We start from the raw sequence: 17,447 nt of genomic DNA on the forward strand, positions 1-17,447 counted from the left end.
GGATTCTAATGCTGTTAGAAAATTTCACCCACTGAGGACAGAATTATCTAAATGAAAAATGTGGAAACAGGAAGCTTTGGAATGCTGAAGCAAAGGGGCTATATTACCCATTATTGGGCCTGACCCGCCTCATTGTCTACAATGGAGGTCCCAACAGTCCAATGTTCTAATACCCATTATTAAGCCAAGCCACTTCATTGTCTACAATGGAGGTCTCAACAATCTAATGTTCTAATATCCATTATAAGACCTGACCTGCATCATTGTCTACAACGGAGGTCTCAACAGTCCAATAATCTAATATTCATTATTAGCACTGAGCCACTTCATTGTCGACAATGGAGGTCTCAACAGTCCAATGCTCTAAAAGACCTTTGACTTGAGACAGTTGCCAAGAAAATCAAAAATACCATTAAATGCTGCCTACAGTGCAACAAAGGGTGCTGAAAACGGAGAGCCAGTGTAAGGTTGAATGTACAGTACAAAATATATCAGTTTTAGAATAATCTTATTAGAAAAGGTGGATGTTGGTGGCTTTGTAAGTCAATAAAGTAGTAGAGGATGATTAATGTCTGCTGGAGGCATTTTAGACCAACAGTAAATGTTTGTATTATGTCCCTTCCTGTTCAGCTTAGAACATTCTTCCCTCAATAGGCACAAAATTGGTCATAGTGTTATATCCCTTTTGATAGACTATATTAGTCCTTAAATAGCCATTTCTTCATCACAAATCCTCACCTGCAGATCACTCCAGTAATTGGGAATAAGGTCATTAACAACCAGCATAACACTCAGCAGTGCACCACAAAGATGTAAACCACACCATAAAAATAAATGATAGTAGCCTAGTGAGCATTGTAGAAGAATTTAGTACATGATGCTAAATATGAAAAACGTCGTTGTGACTTATTTTACTCCTGCCCATATACCTCTTACATTCCTACAGTGTGGAGCATTAGCCACATTTGCATGTTGCTTGGCATACAGAAGACACGGACGCTTGCGAGCACTGTGGTTTATAGGTAGGGCATTCAGGATTGCTGTCCAGATATAAGCAGGGATTGGCTGGAGAAAAAAAATCACACAGTTGTTAACAAGAGAAACATGAGAACAATTCTTTCATTGATGATATGAGACAATGCATGTACGTATTTGTTCAGCATAGGCAGAGGTGTAATTCAGGATACTGCATCATAAGCTCCCCCTTCCACACACACATGCTCCCCATTTCAGCCCAAGGCTTATGAATATCTGTGAGATATGGCAGTTCTAGGTGATCCTCCTTATTGTACATTATGTCACTGAGAACAAGCAGCTAACAAGGTGGGGAAGCCTTGTTCATTTATAGCGGCAGATCAAGGCTCAGGCAAAATGCAGTCTTTGTTCTCTTTTCTTATTCAGTCTCTTGCTGCCTCCTTTTTATTCATAATGATTTGATAGAATATTAGTATATTATTGGGATAATATCTATTCTTCTTCATTACCGTTCAATTGTTTGTTAAGTTTGAATTACTATTTCAATTGTTTGTTAAATATGTTCAAAGTCTCATCCATTGCTCCTGTAGGATGTTCTAAAAATAAAAAATAAATGATTATAAAAATACGAACACAAAACGGAGAGTTTGCAAAAGTGTCAAAGTTCAACCAAGAAGAAGCTCTATACAAGAGTCAGTGGGGTCTATGAGTCATTTAGCCACTGGAGGGCATTCCTTCAGCCCATCAGCCTGACATGCCATTTAAACTCTGTAGGAGGACCTCCTACTGTCTTTAGTGACCCCGTACCTTTTGATTAAATGTGTCTGCTGATATGGTGGGTACACTTTCATCACATTTGAAGAGGCAGTCTTTTTTTTTGCGGACTGTGATTTTATTTTTCATTTTCAGAAACAAATATTAAAATTTAATTCTGAAAAGCAAAAAAATCAAAGACCCCTGTCCAGATCCGCCATGCTTTGCATGAAGAGCCTTGGCAGAAAAACCAGTGATGTTCACCAAGCCCCAAATGGAGCAGGACAATTGTCTCTGTGACCTGGTGGGCCAGTTCTGGATGTGTCATTATGTCATGCGGTTTCCTCACAGGAGCCATTAGTTTTCTCACCTCTAAATTGGTTGGGCGAACCCTAATATTGGCCACAAATTGGGCAAATGCCTTTATTTTCTGGCGGACTCCCACCATCTGTCAGTGTCTGAATTGCCACATCACTCACTGTTTTGGCAGCAGTTTAATTTCTGTGCCAAAAGCTCATTGAAAGCGAGAGGGCTTTTAAACAAGACAGCGCTCCAAACGAGTCAGACGATGAGATGATATGGGGTTCATTTAATCTAAAACTAAATATAATGAAAGCGGAGACCATGAAAGGAGGTAGGAGGCTATCTCAGAGACTTGTGGCTGTTGCCAGAGTAAAACCCAAGATTAAGAGATCAAATACATATACAGATTTCGAGTATTGATGGTTATTGATTGATGGATTTAATGATTTTAATTGGGAGGAATGAAAAGGAAGGAAGAAAGGAAGGAATGGAGAGATGGAGGAAGGGAGGGCGAGAAGCAAGGAGGGAAGGAGGGAGGTAGGGAAGCAGGGAGGGTTGAATAGTTTTCTTTCCACATGGTATGTGCTACAATCTGATCTTGATATCGAATGCAAAAGAAACAATTGATGGACGGAATGCTGGACAATCCACACATTCACCCCCAGTCACAAATATCTGGGTTTATTCCATCATTCTTTTGCTCACCACGCCAGCCTAGTTTGGACCCAGCTATATGCAAATCAGTATATGAACCAGAGAGGGTTTTGGAGACAGGATAAATGGCGCTAAGGCAGATGAACGGACAGATGGAGTCAGAAGAACAAAGAACCAATGCTTAACGGTGCAATCAGGTCAGGGGAATACCCAAAACCCCTGTATAAGGTGTGGACAAAAGCCCATACCAAAATAATTATAAGCAAATCCTGTGCACACGTGACAATGAGATTAAATTAGATCACAGAAATGATAACAGGTTTCAAAGAACAATGGGAAGATGTTTTTAATTCAAACGTTGTTTTCCATCAGTACAAAGAGCGCCAGCCGACACGTGTTTCATCAACAGTAAACAACTGTGAATCTTCAGGGCCAATTGAACAATGTCATACGGAAAAGAACGAAAAGCCGTCGGAAGCAAGTTCAGCTATAACGCACTGGCTTACACAGCCCTTTGGTTTCCTGGTCGCACCGACCCATGGGAGACTACTTCACTCGTATTCCCGACGGCTTTTCGTTCTTTTCCGTATGACATTGTTCAATTGGCCCTGAAGATTCACAGTTGTTTACTGTTGATGAAACACGTGTCGGCTGGCGCTCTTTGTACTGATGGAAAACAACGTTTGAATTAAAAACATCTTCCCATTGTTCTTTGAAACCTGTTATCATTTCTGTGATCTAATTTAATCTCATTGTCACGTGTGCACAGGATTTGCTTATAATATGCAAATCAGTCTTGACCCTGTTCCTTATGGGAACAGTCCATCCCGAACTGCCAAGCCAGGCCCTGATGAGGGGTGATGAACCCAAACCGGTCCTAGGGAGGACCTGGCTTGGCAGTTCAGGCTGGACTGTTCCCATGAGGCACAGGGTCAAGGCTGATTTGCATATGGCTGGGTCTAAACTGAGGTGGCATTGTGAGCAAAAGAACAATGGTATTAACCCAGATCTGTTGAATGGGGGTGTATGTTTGATTTACTCTGCATTCTGTCCATTATCTGTGTGTCTTTTGCTTTCTCGTCCTAAGTGCGCTGGGTATGCCCAGACGTGGGTCCCGGGCTCACTGTGTCACTGGATTCAAAGTAGGTTGGCTGATATTTGATGATGCCTGAAACCGGTCCCAGGATGCTTGTTTCCAGTCCAGGGAGGACCTTGTTTGGAGTTTGGGCTGGACTGTTCCCATGAGGCACAGGGTCAAGACTGATTTGCATATGGCTGGGGTGGTATGGTGAACAAAAGAATGATGGACTTAACCCAGATCTATTGTTTGGGGGTGAATGTTTGATTTGCTCTGCACTCCGTCCATCATCTGTGTGTCTTTTGCTTGATATCGAATAAACATAGATGTGCAATGATAACACGAAACATGTTGTCCAAGGACCTTAATTAGAGTTGAGCAGATATAGGACATACATCAGTAAGCGGTGGATCTGCCTGCATTAAGAGTGCTTTGATGTCAGTGGCTTTTTAAAGGTGGTGGGCAGGGTTTCTGCCACATTTTGGTGGAAGTTCTTAATCTGCTAAACTTTAAATGAGAACCTAAGGTAGACAAATACACTACCCGAATGGACTCATAGCATAATTCCTGACTGGCTGGAAAAAGGATTGAGGGAAACAGATTAGGGATGATGACCCGAGGGAATCGAAGAGCGCATAGCTGCTAGTGCTCATCTCTGGGGTACGGAAGGCGAGCATCATGGGAGTTACACTACACATAGATTTGTTACCAGAAATGGCAGAGTGATTTTAAGGCATAGGCACTGTGAATAATTCCTTCCAGATGAAGTATCCAAGATAGACCAAAGCAGTGGTAACTCCCCAATATGGGTGTCGTAGCCACGCCCTCTTTGTTTTCTAATCCAAATAATTTTGCTGGCAACTTCTAACAAAATAAGATGTACACACACATACAGTACTGGAGCACTCACATTTGACCCAAGTCATTCTGAAGTACTTGAATGTTTAATCCTTACACTGCACTGCTAGTCGCTGAGCTGCTGACCTCACCAACCTCAGATCTGCATGGCTACATTACTATTCCTGCAGAGATACAGCTTCACCTGATTAACAGATATAATTCATGGGGGGTCCCTAAGACACCTGTGCTCAAAGGAGTCAACAATGAGCAAGTTAAAAACTGGAATCACCACATCAGCATCTAATGCAAGACCACCACTCCCAAGGAATGTCTTGCTCCTCCCTACCATGAACCAAGGAATGCAATGTCAGGTTATTTCGTTCCTACAACATCGAATGGTCTAAAAATTGGAGAGCAACAGAGGATGAACGAACTGTTAGAGAATTAGGGTACCACCTGGGGCCTTTTCCATCCCCATCCAACCTATCCTTTAGAAGCTAGCTGGGTTCAGAAGGAATAATAGGATTGCACTAATGTTTGTTTCTCTGGACCTTTCACATACTGGCAACTGTGCTCATCACTCTATTTTTCTTCTTTCAGGCATTAATTCCCAGGTATGCATGCCCATTCACCAGGGTCTGTACTTCACCTGTCTTTATCCAAAGGGAGTTATCTTGCTTCTGTAACCTCAGTACCATTACGCCAATCTAAAGACCAGAACCAATTTACAGGTATGGCTTTCTAGGTGCATGCAAGGAGTCCTACCCTTCTACTGCCTTCTCTGTTTTATTTTCATACAGGTATCCGGAGCTCGGTTAAAAATTGAACCTGCTCCTGCAAGCTACGGTATGGTTCCAGAATATTGCAATTAAAATATTGTCCTAAATAATATTTACAATTGCATTTACATTGTAGTAAATAACAGCCAATATACAGCCAATGAGTTGAGATTCATGTAAGTGACATTTAGGACAAATATTTACTCCAGATGGTATTTTTACTAATGATATTCTGACATTCAAGTGCGTTTTTCTGACTTTTGAAGGGTGCAGTGATTCAATTGTTTGAGATCCACGCAACATTTTCATGTTACTTCTTTAAACCTCTGGTAGTTATAGTTTACCCCAAATAATCCTGAAATAATTTTGTACATTTCTTTTTCCAATGCACAGATGTACACAAGTCTATTTTTGCAAGAGAGCCGGTGCAAATGAAATTTCTACCCTTTTCTTGCCAGGAGACTATGCCTGGTGATTTCCAGGCACAGAAGAGTCACAAATGGTTTGTAAGTATCCACAAAAGCAAAGTTATGCAGGAGTAAATACGCTTTCATGGCCTTGCATCACAGGAACTGAAAATCTCCACCTGCAGGAGATGTACTTAAATTGAGATCTCTGTTGTAATATGGCATCTCTGCACAAAATCTAACGACAACGGTTTAAAAAATATATATTGAAACCTCTGTGAGCCAATACTGTTGCATGAAACTGAGATGTGTGAATTGCACACATTGTTTTGCGCTTCAAAAAGGCTATATCTGAATGGAAGGCAGGCTTAAATGAGCAAATAGCTTTGTGGCTCAGTCGTTTGGTAGGACTGGATTAAATGCTTACTGGAGAAGTCCTTCGTAGTTCTGTGGGATGCAGTGGCTGAGAAATGGATGGATGTTGCGGGGACAGAAAAGAGTTCCACATGGTTTTGCGGATTATTTCTGATATGCCTTTTAAATGCAACAGACTAAGGGCTTTAAGAACATTGGGGGAACAATTCACCTTCCCAGAACAAAAGGTTTAGCAAACTGTCTCAAAAGTTGAAGTGAGAAATCCTAAAGTGTTATTAGAATTGCTTAGGAATCATCACCAATGGTGAAGTAGATCTACCCTTTACAGATGTTGCTGCATAGAAAAAGGAGGTTTGGAGATTTTACATGAAATCCAAAATCCCTACTTGCCTCATAATTCCTGTCTGGCTACCAAAACATTTTGCTTTCACTCCTGGAAGAACTTGCCCTGTGAAGTCTGAGTACTGTGTAGATGAGAGGGAGATAGACTCAGTGAGACTAACAAAGGAGGATGGGTTCCGTTAGAGAGAGCACACAAAAAGTAACAGGAGGAATGGTTGCAATTTGTCCAACCAGACGTGTGTCTTTTGTTCACTGATGAGCCCTAATCAGGACAACACCAGTCTTGAGTTCTGTGAAAAATTTGGTTGGTTGACCTTGTTGATTGGGTTGTTGGTGTTAGCCCTAGTCAAGCAACAGCCTCAATCCCAGGCAGAGTTTACCACAAAAAGTCACTAAATTAACCTGTGCTTAACCCTGTGTAGCGTGGCACAATAAGCAGTCAGGATAACCTTAGAGGCAATGTGTAAAGTATTTATGCAGCACTCAGCAGTAATGACGTGAAAACACAACACAAGAAAAATCCAACACAAATTTAGAAAAATAGAGTACATTTTAATGAATTATTTTACAACAAATGACAGAATTTCAATCAGTAGTATTCGACTCATTAATTTTCTCAATTTTGACTAAAAACAAGTGCCTTAAGGGTCAAAGATCCCACTGTGGACATCTAGTCATGTGAGACCGGGTCAAAGTAAAACAAATATTGTCAACTGCGATGAAGCACAGGTCAGATACAGGAAATGAACTGGGCTCAGTTGGTACTTACCTTCAGACATAGAAGAATTTTCAAGAAAAATGTTCTGAGAAGGTTAAGTTTAGCGAGGTAAGGCTGCAGGCCGTGTCCGAGGAAGGAACATCGTTGTTGGGGAGCCGCTAGAGGAAGTTGCGGTGAAAATTTCTATGTTCAAATGTAGTCATTTTAATGGAAGCTGAAAACCTCCAGTGGGACAGGGCAGAAGGCTTTAACCAGAGACAGTTTCAGGACGATGGGACCCCATTTGGCGAAGGACTGCTGAACAGAATTTGCTGCAGCGGAGAAGAACTTAGAGGGAGTAGCCGCAAAGTCAGGCCGACCGGTGGAATGCACCTTGGGCAGAACAACGAGCTGGTTGGTTCCGGTCTTCCATCATATCTCAGCGTAGCTATTAGACAAAAAGGTCCCAACTTTTGGATTTTGGCTATCTGGGCACATTTAGCACCACACCCAAAGGTCCAGGACTGGTGGAACACCATTTGGGGTTTCAGGATTCACTCAGGCTGGGTCTATATGTGCTCAAGATGATGGGAATGTTTTATGCACCTGTGGCTCCGAACAGGAGGCCAGCAACTTTGTCCTTGGAGTCATTCTGGTAGTCCTGGTTTCAGATGAAGATGCGGGGCTCAAACAGCAGGCTGGCCTCTTAAGGTTCAAGGCAGGCTACAGGGTGCAAAGCAGTCCTTTTGTGTGCAGCAAAGTAGCCTTGTGGAGTGCACAGCAGGCTCAGCAGCAGGCAGACCTCTAAGAGTGATTTTGCAGGTCCGTAAAGTAAACTAAAGATTAGGTCTGAGTGCCCTATTTTTATACCTGATGCCTTCTTTGAAGTTGGGAGATGTTACTGGAGGTTTCTCTTTGAAGCTCTTGGAATTTCCTGACTCCCCTTACCTGGCTCCAAGCTGTCTGCACAGACAATGTGAAGGTGACAAGCCCTTTGTGTGAAGGCAGAGCACAGCCTATTGAGTTGCAAGTGGGGCTGTGCCCAGCTTCGCTTACCCCATCTTACTAGCAGATGGCCCAATCAGGCATACATAATCCATCTATTATGTAACTGTCTGGGAGAAATGCACAAATCTAACTGCCAATTACACCCAGTTATATGACCTAAGGCAAGGTTGTCATATGGGAAGTCATAAACAACCCTTTGACAAGCTGGCATAGATATCTGAACTTTGCATTAGATGTTTCAGAGGCCCATGAGATCTGGTCAAGTGACCTCCCTGTGTCCCCTGTTTCAAAACTGTTGTTCAAGCAGGCAAAACAAATATCGAGGGAACAGGATGCTCAAACTCTGAGGAGTCTGGCACATGGGGCCAGTGCTATAACATTATATGAACCAGGGGTCCTGCCGATCTAACTTTCACTGCCTTACAGTAAGGTTATGAAAAAACAGCTGATGATCCTTCGATTCAGACTAATTCCTTTAAATGCCTATTGGTTTGGCTGGAGGAATCTCGATGAGCTCGACAGACAATTTTGCGGATTATTTCTGATATGCCTTTTAAATGCAACAGACTAAGGGCTTTAAGAACATTGGGGGAACAATTCACCTTCCCAGAACAAAAGGTTTAGCAAACTGTCTCAAAAGTTGAAGTGAGAAATCCTAAAGTGTTATTAGAATTGCTTAGGAATCATCACCAATGGTGAAGTAGATCTACCCTTTACAGATGTTGCTGCATAGAAAAAGGAGGTTTGGAGATTTTACATGAAATCCAAAATCCCTACTTGCCTCATAATTCCTGTCTGGCTACCAAAACATTTTGCTTTCACTCCTGGAAGAACTTGCCCTGTGAAGTCTGAGTACTGTGTAGATGAGAGGGAGATAGACTCAGTGAGACTAACAAAGGAGGATGGGTTCCGTTAGAGAGAGCACACAAAAAGTAACAGGAGGAATGGTTGCAATTTGTCCAACCAGACGTGTGTCTTTTGTTCACTGATGAGCCCTAATCAGGACAACACCAGTCTTGAGTTCTGTGAAAAATTTGGTTGGTTGACCTTGTTGATTGGGTTGTTGGTGTTAGCCCTAGTCAAGCAACAGCCTCAATCCCAGGCAGAGTTTACCACAAAAAGTCACTAAATTAACCTGTGCTTAACCCTGTGTAGCGTGGCACAATAAGCAGTCAGGATAACCTTAGAGGCAATGTGTAAAGTATTTATGCAGCACTCAGCAGTAATGACGTGAAAACACAACACAAGAAAAATCCAACACAAATTTAGAAAAATAGAGTACATTTTAATGAATTATTTTACAACAAATGACAGAATTTCAATCAGTAGTATTCGACTCATTAATTTTCTCAATTTTGACTAAAAACAAGTGCCTTAAGGGTCAAAGATCCCACTGTGGACATCTAGTCATGTGAGACCGGGTCAAAGTAAAACAAATATTGTCAACTGCGATGAAGCACAGGTCAGATACAGGAAATGAACTGGGCTCAGTTGGTACTTACCTTCAGACATAGAAGAATTTTCAAGAAAAATGTTCTGAGAAGGTTAAGTTTAGCGAGGTAAGGCTGCAGGCCGTGTCCGAGGAAGGAACATCGTTGTTGGGGAGCCGCTAGAGGAAGTCGCGGTGAAAATTTCTATGTTCAAATGTAGTCATTTTAATGGAAGCTGAAAACCTCCAGTGGGACAGGGCAGAAGGCTTTAACCAGAGACAGTTTCAGGACGATGGGACCCCATTTGGCGAAGGACTGCTGAACAGAATTTGCTGCAGCGGAGAAGAACTTAGAGGGAGTAGCCGCAAAGTCAGGCCGACCGGTGGAATGCACCTTGGGCAGAACAACGAGCTGGTTGGTTCTGGTCTTCCATCATATCTCAGCGTAGCTATTAGACAAAAAGGTCCCAACTTTTGGATTTTGGCTATCTGGGCACATTTAGCACCACACCCAAAGGTCCAGGACTGGTGGAACACCATTTGGGGTTTCAGGATTCACTCAGGCTGGGTCTATATGTGCTCAAGATGATGGGAATGTTTATGCACCTGTGGCTCCGAACAGGAGGCCAGCAACTTTGTCCTTGGAGTCATTCTGGTAGTCCTGGTTTCAGATGAAGATGCGGGGCTCAAACAGCAGGCTGGCCTCTTAAGGTTCAAGGCAGGCTACAGGGTGCAAAGCAGTCCTTTTGTGTGCAGCAAAGTAGCCTTGTGGAGTGCACAGCAGGCTCAGCAGCAGGCAGACCTCTAAGAGTGATTTTGCAGGTCCGTAAAGTAAACTAAAGATTAGGTCTGAGTGCCCTATTTTTATACCTGATGCCTTCTTTGAAGTTGGGAGATGTTACTGGAGGTTTCTCTTTGAAGCTCTTGGAATTTCCTGACTCCCCTTACCTGGCTCCAAGCTGTCTGCACAGACAATGTGAAGGTGACAAGCCCTTTGTGTGAAGGCAGAGCACAGCCTATTGAGTTGCAAGTGGGGCTGTGCCCAGCTTCGCTTACCCCATCTTACTAGCAGATGGCCCAATCAGGCATACATAATCCATCTATTATGTAACTGTCTGGGAGAAATGCACAAATCTAACTGCCAATTACACCCAGTTATATGACCTAAGGCAAGGTTGTCATATGGGAAGTCATAAACAACCCTTTGACAAGCTGGCATAGATATCTGAACTTTGCATTAGATGTTTCAGAGACCCATGAGATCTGGTCAAGTGACCTCCCTGTGTCCCCTTTTTCAAAACTGTTGTTCAAGCAGGCAAAACAAATATCGAGGGAACAGGATGCTCAAACTCTGAGGAGTCTGGCACATGGGGCCAGTGCTATAACATTATATGAACCAGGGGTCCTGCCGATCTAACTTTCACTGCCTTACAGTAAGGTTATGAAAAAACAGCTGATGATCCTTCGATTCAGACTAATTCCTTTAAATGCCTATTGGTTTGGCTGGAGGAATCTCGATGAGCTCGACAGACAATGTCATCTATATGCAAATAGAGCGGATGGATCACTGATTCACATTCTCTATAGCTGCAAAAAGCTACTTTTTTTGGAAGTTCTGGTTGCGGCCAATATTGTGTGCCCTAAACAGCAGGACTTGCAAGCCTGTCTGAGAGGCGACTCATCGCAACTTACAGTTCGATTTCTGAAATTCATGAAAACTGCACTAGCATCTCCAGTCATTGTGGTGAATACCGTATATTCGGACAGGCTGCTAAGGCCAAAAACTAAACATTTTAGCAATTATACAAGCATTATGAGCAGACTCTGCACATGAGATAAGTAGTACGTCAGGCATTGGGGATATAGGTGTGCATAGCATCTCATGCCCTTTGCGGTATTTATTAGCATGAAGCTAGAAAATACTATTTTATTGTAGGCCTTTTTATCCATCACACTTAATAGTCCCTAACTCATTGCCAAATAGTAGGCCTGTTGGACAGGCCACATGAAGGGCTTGCTCCCTCCCCGCATGACACGGCCCAAGCCCCGGACTCCCAGGTGTTACCCACAAGAGCAACCCGCACCCCGTCTCCCGACGGAACTCCTGCCCCCGGACATCCATGTATCATGGGGCCGAACCACTACCGGCTCCCCCGGCCGGATCAGCCGCCATCTTGGACACTGCGCCACGAGGCCGCGTGGCCTCAGCTCGACCCTAACCCTGGGCCTGGCCCGGCCCCGACATCCCGGCACCACCATCCACCCAGGAGGCGAACGGACCACTTGGCAGGTCAATGGGAGAAAGAAGTGTCGATGGCTCTCCCCCGCCAGGTGCCGATCGCCCTCCAGCTCCCCCGGGCGCTGGCTCCACCCCCTGCTGGGTGTCTGGACTCCCTCATCCCGGACCCCCCGACCTCCAGGTGCGAGGGTCCGGACATCAAAGGGCGCCAGACCTATAACTAGGGCAGCTCCAGAGCAGGAAGGAGTTGTATCCTGGAGTCGAGAGACACCGAGAAGAACTCAGCCTTGACGGACTACTGGCGCTGCCGTAGCTCTGCCTTGTGAATTATCGTCCTACCTGCTGGCGCTGCCGCGGCCTTCTGCATCATCCATCCTCGTCGGGACCTGCTGGCGCTGCCGCGGACCGTTGTAACGACCACCTTCATCGGGACCTGCTGGCGCTGCCGCGGACCGTGTAACGACCACCTTCATCGGGACCTGCTGGCGCTGCCGCGGACCGTGTAACGACCACCTTCACCGGGACCTGCTGGCGCTGCCGCGGCCCGTCCAAGCTAGAACACCGAGCTCGAGGATTGTGAGCTATCCACCATACCATCTCAGCTACCAGATTGGTAACCAGACTGTCCCGCTACCCCATTTTCCCAAACCAAGAGACTAGAATCGAGGGGACCCCTGAGTCCAGACCTCCTTGTACCATTTCATCGTACCTTAAGAAATCACCTATAAAGAACGTTAAATCCTATCCTTGTGTGGTGTATATCTGTGGGGGGGAAGTTACTCATCTGTACGATCGCTGGAGACGGCTCTCCCCGGAGACCTCTCCCCTTGTCCTCGGCCGACCCTCCCGGTCCGTCTAACATTGGTGGCCAGCGGCGCGATCCGAATCAACGCGTAATCGTACAGAGAGTAGCTCACCCCACGACAAAACCACGATGTCGACCAAGGAGAGCGGATCCACCGAGAAATTCCAGATGGATAAATTGGAAGAGTATGGCCATCGTGAACTGAAACAATTCTGCATGGAACTAGGCATTGCTACCACCGGCCTGAGTACCAAAGACGATTTTAAGCACGCCATTGAGTCGTGGGCAGAAACCGGGGTCGCCGGATCCCCAGACCAAAACGGTGCAGCATCGGAGAGGAACGCCACGGCTCCCGAGGAGCAAGGAACGGGCCTCTCGCAGGAAGAGATCCAAGAAAGAGAAAATAACAGATTACATGAGTTAGAAATGGCACGACTCAAAATGGACGGTGAACTAAAATTAGCCGAGCAAAAACTGAACCTAGAACATCTGCGGCTCCGAGAAGAACGGGAGGAAAAACAGAGGCAGAGAGAGCTCAAAGAAAAAAGACTGACATTCGAACACGAGCGCAAACTGGCAGAAATAGAACTACGGAAGCAGAACAAAGAACCGGAGGTGCCCGAGCGACCGCGCACCCCGGGAGCGACAGAAAAGAAAGTCCACATCCCCAAGGATGTTGTCCGAGAGTATGTCCGAGAGGACGACATACAACAGTGGTTCAAGGCCTACGAGATCGCCATGACCTCCCACCGGATCGATCGAAGTGACTGGGGAGCCGGCCTATGGGGGAGGTTCGTCAACGAAGGCCGCGATGCCCTACTGCAGCTCCCAGACCATCAGATGTCATCCTATGACCACATGAAGGCTGCCCTCCTCACCCGATATGGGCTCACACCCGAAATGTACCGCCAGAGGTTTCGGGACTGCACCCGGATCCCGGGTACAACGTGGGTGGAATATGTCAACTATTTCAGCCGAGCCTTCGAGGGTTGGATCAAGGGAAGCCACGTAACGACCTACGAGCAACTTTTTAATCTCATGGTGTGGGAGCACCTGTCTAACAACTGCTTCGTCGAGCTCAGGCAGCACCTCCTCGACAGTAAATTGACTGACCCACGGCAACTCGCCGCCGAAGCTGACCGGTGGGAAAGCACCCGAGTGGGCCGGAAAGGGCCACACGAGCAGAACCGGAACAACCAAGGTCAGCACCGTCCCCGAGGAGGAGGAGGAGGCCAGGGGCGAGGGAGAGACACCGTCCCGGCCACTCCCGCTGCCAGCACCCCGCCCCCGGCCAGCCGGGGGAACCCCCCGATGCGCCCGGGGTTCCGAGCCAACGTCACGTGTCACCGATGCCAGCGAGTCGGCCACTACGCCAATGACCCGAACTGTCCACAGAACCAAACTCCAAAACCCCGCCAGGTAGCTGCCGCCGCCCTGGGGGGAGAACAAATCTCCGAAGAACAAGAAGAATACGAGCAGGCACAACAAGAGTGGGAACCGGCCGCCATGGTTCTAGCGTGCCTAGGGGGAAAAGACATGGTCCCGCGGGCCCCCCTACCCGCCAACACTAGAAAATATAGCCAGTGGGTAAACATTAATGGGCGCCGGGCCGAAGCCCTACGTGACACAGGGGCCAGTGTGACGGCCGTCCGCTGTCACCTGGTAAAACCAGAGCAGATCCTGCCGAACATTCTCTGCCCCGTCCGCTCAGCCGACAATTCCGAGAGTCTATGTCGGATGGCCTGCGTCCCCTTTGAATGGGGAGGGGTCTCCGGCATGTTGAAGGTGACGGTCCGGGATGATGCCCCCGTGGACTGTCTCCTGGGGAATGATCTTGAGAGTTCCCCGTGGGCCGCCGTCGAAAGAAGAGAGCACCTGGGGATGCTGGGCCTCCCGGACTGGGCGTGCGTAACCACCCGGTCCATGGCCGCCCGTGCCATCCCCCGACCAGAAGAACCAGAATGGCCTGCACCTCCTCCCCCGATCGCTCCAGTAGAGGACACCGACTATACCGACCCCCCAGAGCAAACCCCCGAAGGGGTCGCCCAGCCCCAGGACCTTCCCGGCCTGGCTCAGTGGCGTCAAGAAGGGGGGCCCACCCAGGAACAGTTCCGCCAGGAGCAGAAGACCTGTCCCTCCCTCGAGGGACCCCGCCAGCAAGCCATCGCCCAGAGCGCAGGGGACTCCACCGGAGCCCATTGGGTCTATTGGGATAACGACCTGCTATACAGTGAACAGAGAATCGCGGAGTTAGGGGCCAGTCGAGTGCTGGTGGTGCCCCTCCGTTTCAGAGACTTCCTGCTAAATTTGGCCCACGATGTCCCTCTGGCTGGACACCTGGGCCAGGACAAAACCTACAGTCGCCTGGTGACCCACTTTTTCTGGCCGAGGATGCGAAACGACGTCCTCAACCACTGCCGGTCCTGCCCCACGTGCCAGGCCAGCGGGAAGAGCGGCCGCAAGCTCAAAGCACCTCTGCAACCCTTCCCAGTTGTCACCACCCCGTTCGAGAGGGTGGGAATAGACATTGTGGGGCCCCTGGACCCCCGCACAGCACAAGGACATCGGTTCATCCTGGTACTGGTGGACCACGCCACCCGCTACCCCGAGGCGGTGCCCCTGCGAACGGTAACAGCTCCGGTGGTCGGCCGGGCCTTAATGGGGATCTTCTCCCGGGTGGGCTTCCCCCGAGAAGTCGTCAGCGACCGAGGCACAAACTTTATCTCGAAATATATGAAGTCCCTCTGGCAACAGTGAGGGGTCACCTACCGATTCACGACCCCCTATCATCCTCAAGGAAACGGACTAGTTGAGCGATTCAACCGCACGCTCAAGGGAATGATTGGGGGATTGGAAGAGCCCCTCCGTCGCCAGTGGGATGTTCTACTTCCGTGCCTCCTCTTCGCCTATCGAGAAGTTCCCCAGAAGTCCCTCGGTTTTAGCCCTTTCGAACTCTTGTACGGGCACCCTGTGCGAGGGCCCCTCAGCCTAGTCAAAGAAGGTTGGGAGATGGCCCCCCTAAAGACCCCTCCAGACGTCTTCAAGTACCTCCTGGCACTACGCAATCAGACCCGGCGATTCAGGGAAATGGCAAAAGCGAATCTTGAGGCCAGTCAGGAGGACATGAAAAAATGGTACGATCAAAATGCCTCCTCCGTCGAATTCGAACCTGGTCAACAAGTGTGGGTGATGTCCCCCACCGAACCATGTGCCTTGCAGGACAAGTGGACGGGGCCCTTCAAAGTGGTCGAACGCAAGAGCCCCGTCACCTATCTCATCGATATGGAGTCTCCCCGGAACCCCCTCCGGGTCCTCCACACCAACAGACTCAAACCCCACTTTGTGCGCTCGGAACTCAGCCTCCTGATGGCTACAGACAGTGGGGCGGAAGAAGACTCCGAGCCTCTCCCTGATCTCCTGAAGACTCAGGAGAAAGACGGTTCCGTGGACGGGGTCCGGCTCTCCGCTGCCCTCACCCCAGAGCAACGCCAAGGCTGCCGGGACCTCCTGCTGCAGTTTGCTACTCTGTTTTCCCTCACCCCAGGGGTCACCCCCTGGTGCTTGCACGACGTGGACACGGGGGACAGTCCCCCTATCAGACACCGGGCATACCGCGTACCAGATCGGGTGCGGGCCTGCATCCAAGAGGAAGTGTCCAAGATGCTCACGCTCGGGGTCATCGAGCCCTCGGACAGCCCCTGGGCCAGCCCGGTCGTGCTGGTCCCCAAAGCCGCTGCCCCCGGCACCACTCCTGAACTCCGATTCTGCGTCGACTATCGGGGCTTGAATGCTGTCACCAGGACCGACGCTCATCCCATCCCCCGAGCGGATGAATTGATCGACCGCATGGGGGCTGCCCGCTACCTCAGCATCTTCGACCTGACAGCGGGTTACTGGCAGATCGGTCTCACACCCCGTGCCCAAGAACGGTCCGCCTTTTCTACCCCCGATGGCCACTACCACTTCAAGGTCATGCCCTTTGGCATGAAGAATGCCCCAGCTACTTTTCAGCGACTAGTGAACCAGGTCTTGGCGGGGCTCGAAGAGTTCAGCGCCGCCTACCTGGACGATATCGCTGTGTACAGCAACCACTGGTCCGACCACCTCCACCACCTCCGAGAGGTCCTGCAAGCCCTCCAGCGGGCCGGCCTCACCATCAAGGCCGGCAAGTGCCAAATTGGTCAGGGGTCCGTGACCTACCTCGGACACCAGGTGGGAAGCGGTCTGGTGGCCCCTCTGCAACTCAAAATCGCTGCCATCCAGTCCTGGCAACCCCCAGTCACGCAGACCGAGGTCCGAGCCTTCTTGGGACTCACCGGCTACTACCAGCGGTTCGTGAGGGACTATGGCAGCATTGTGGGGCCCCTCACGGGTCTCACGTCCAAAAACCACCCGAAGAAGATTAACTGGACCCCCGACTGTCAAGCGGCCTTCGAGAAGCTGAAAGCCGCCCTGTGCACCGCCCCTGTGCTCCAGGCCCCCGATTACAGTCGGGAATTCATTGTGCAAACGGACGCCTCCGACCACGGCATCGGGGCGGTTCTCTCCCAGCTGAACCCCGAGGGTCTTGATCAGCCGGTGGCCTTCATCAGCAGACGCCTCCTGGCCCGAGAACAGCGCTGGAGCACAATCGAGAGGGAGGCCTTCGCAGTGGTGTGGGCCCCCAAAAAGCTCCGGCCCTATCTCTTCGGTACCCACTTCCGGGTGCAGACCGATCATCGACCCCTGCAGTGGCTAATGCAGATGCGGGGGGAAAACCCAAA

At 48.5% G+C, this 17,447-nt stretch overlaps 1 protein-coding gene across 1 annotated transcript in view; it reads right to left on the bottom strand.

Annotated features, from left to right (window-relative positions):
- Nucleotides 1-955: 955 nt before the first annotated feature.
- LOC146822012 (cysteine-rich secretory protein 2-like) overlaps nucleotides 956-17,447 on the bottom strand; it is a 390,191-nt gene continuing 373,699 nt past the window's right edge. The window contains exon 7 of the mRNA XM_085609952.1: nucleotides 956-1,065. Within this exon, the coding sequence (XP_085466078.1) occupies nucleotides 956-1,065 (110 nt within the window). The remainder of the gene's footprint in view (nucleotides 1,066-17,447) is intronic.

This window comes from Triturus cristatus, chromosome 6, assembly GCF_964204655.1.
Source record: "Triturus cristatus chromosome 6, aTriCri1.1, whole genome shotgun sequence".
Lineage (NCBI taxonomy): Eukaryota > Metazoa > Chordata > Amphibia > Caudata > Salamandridae > Triturus > Triturus cristatus.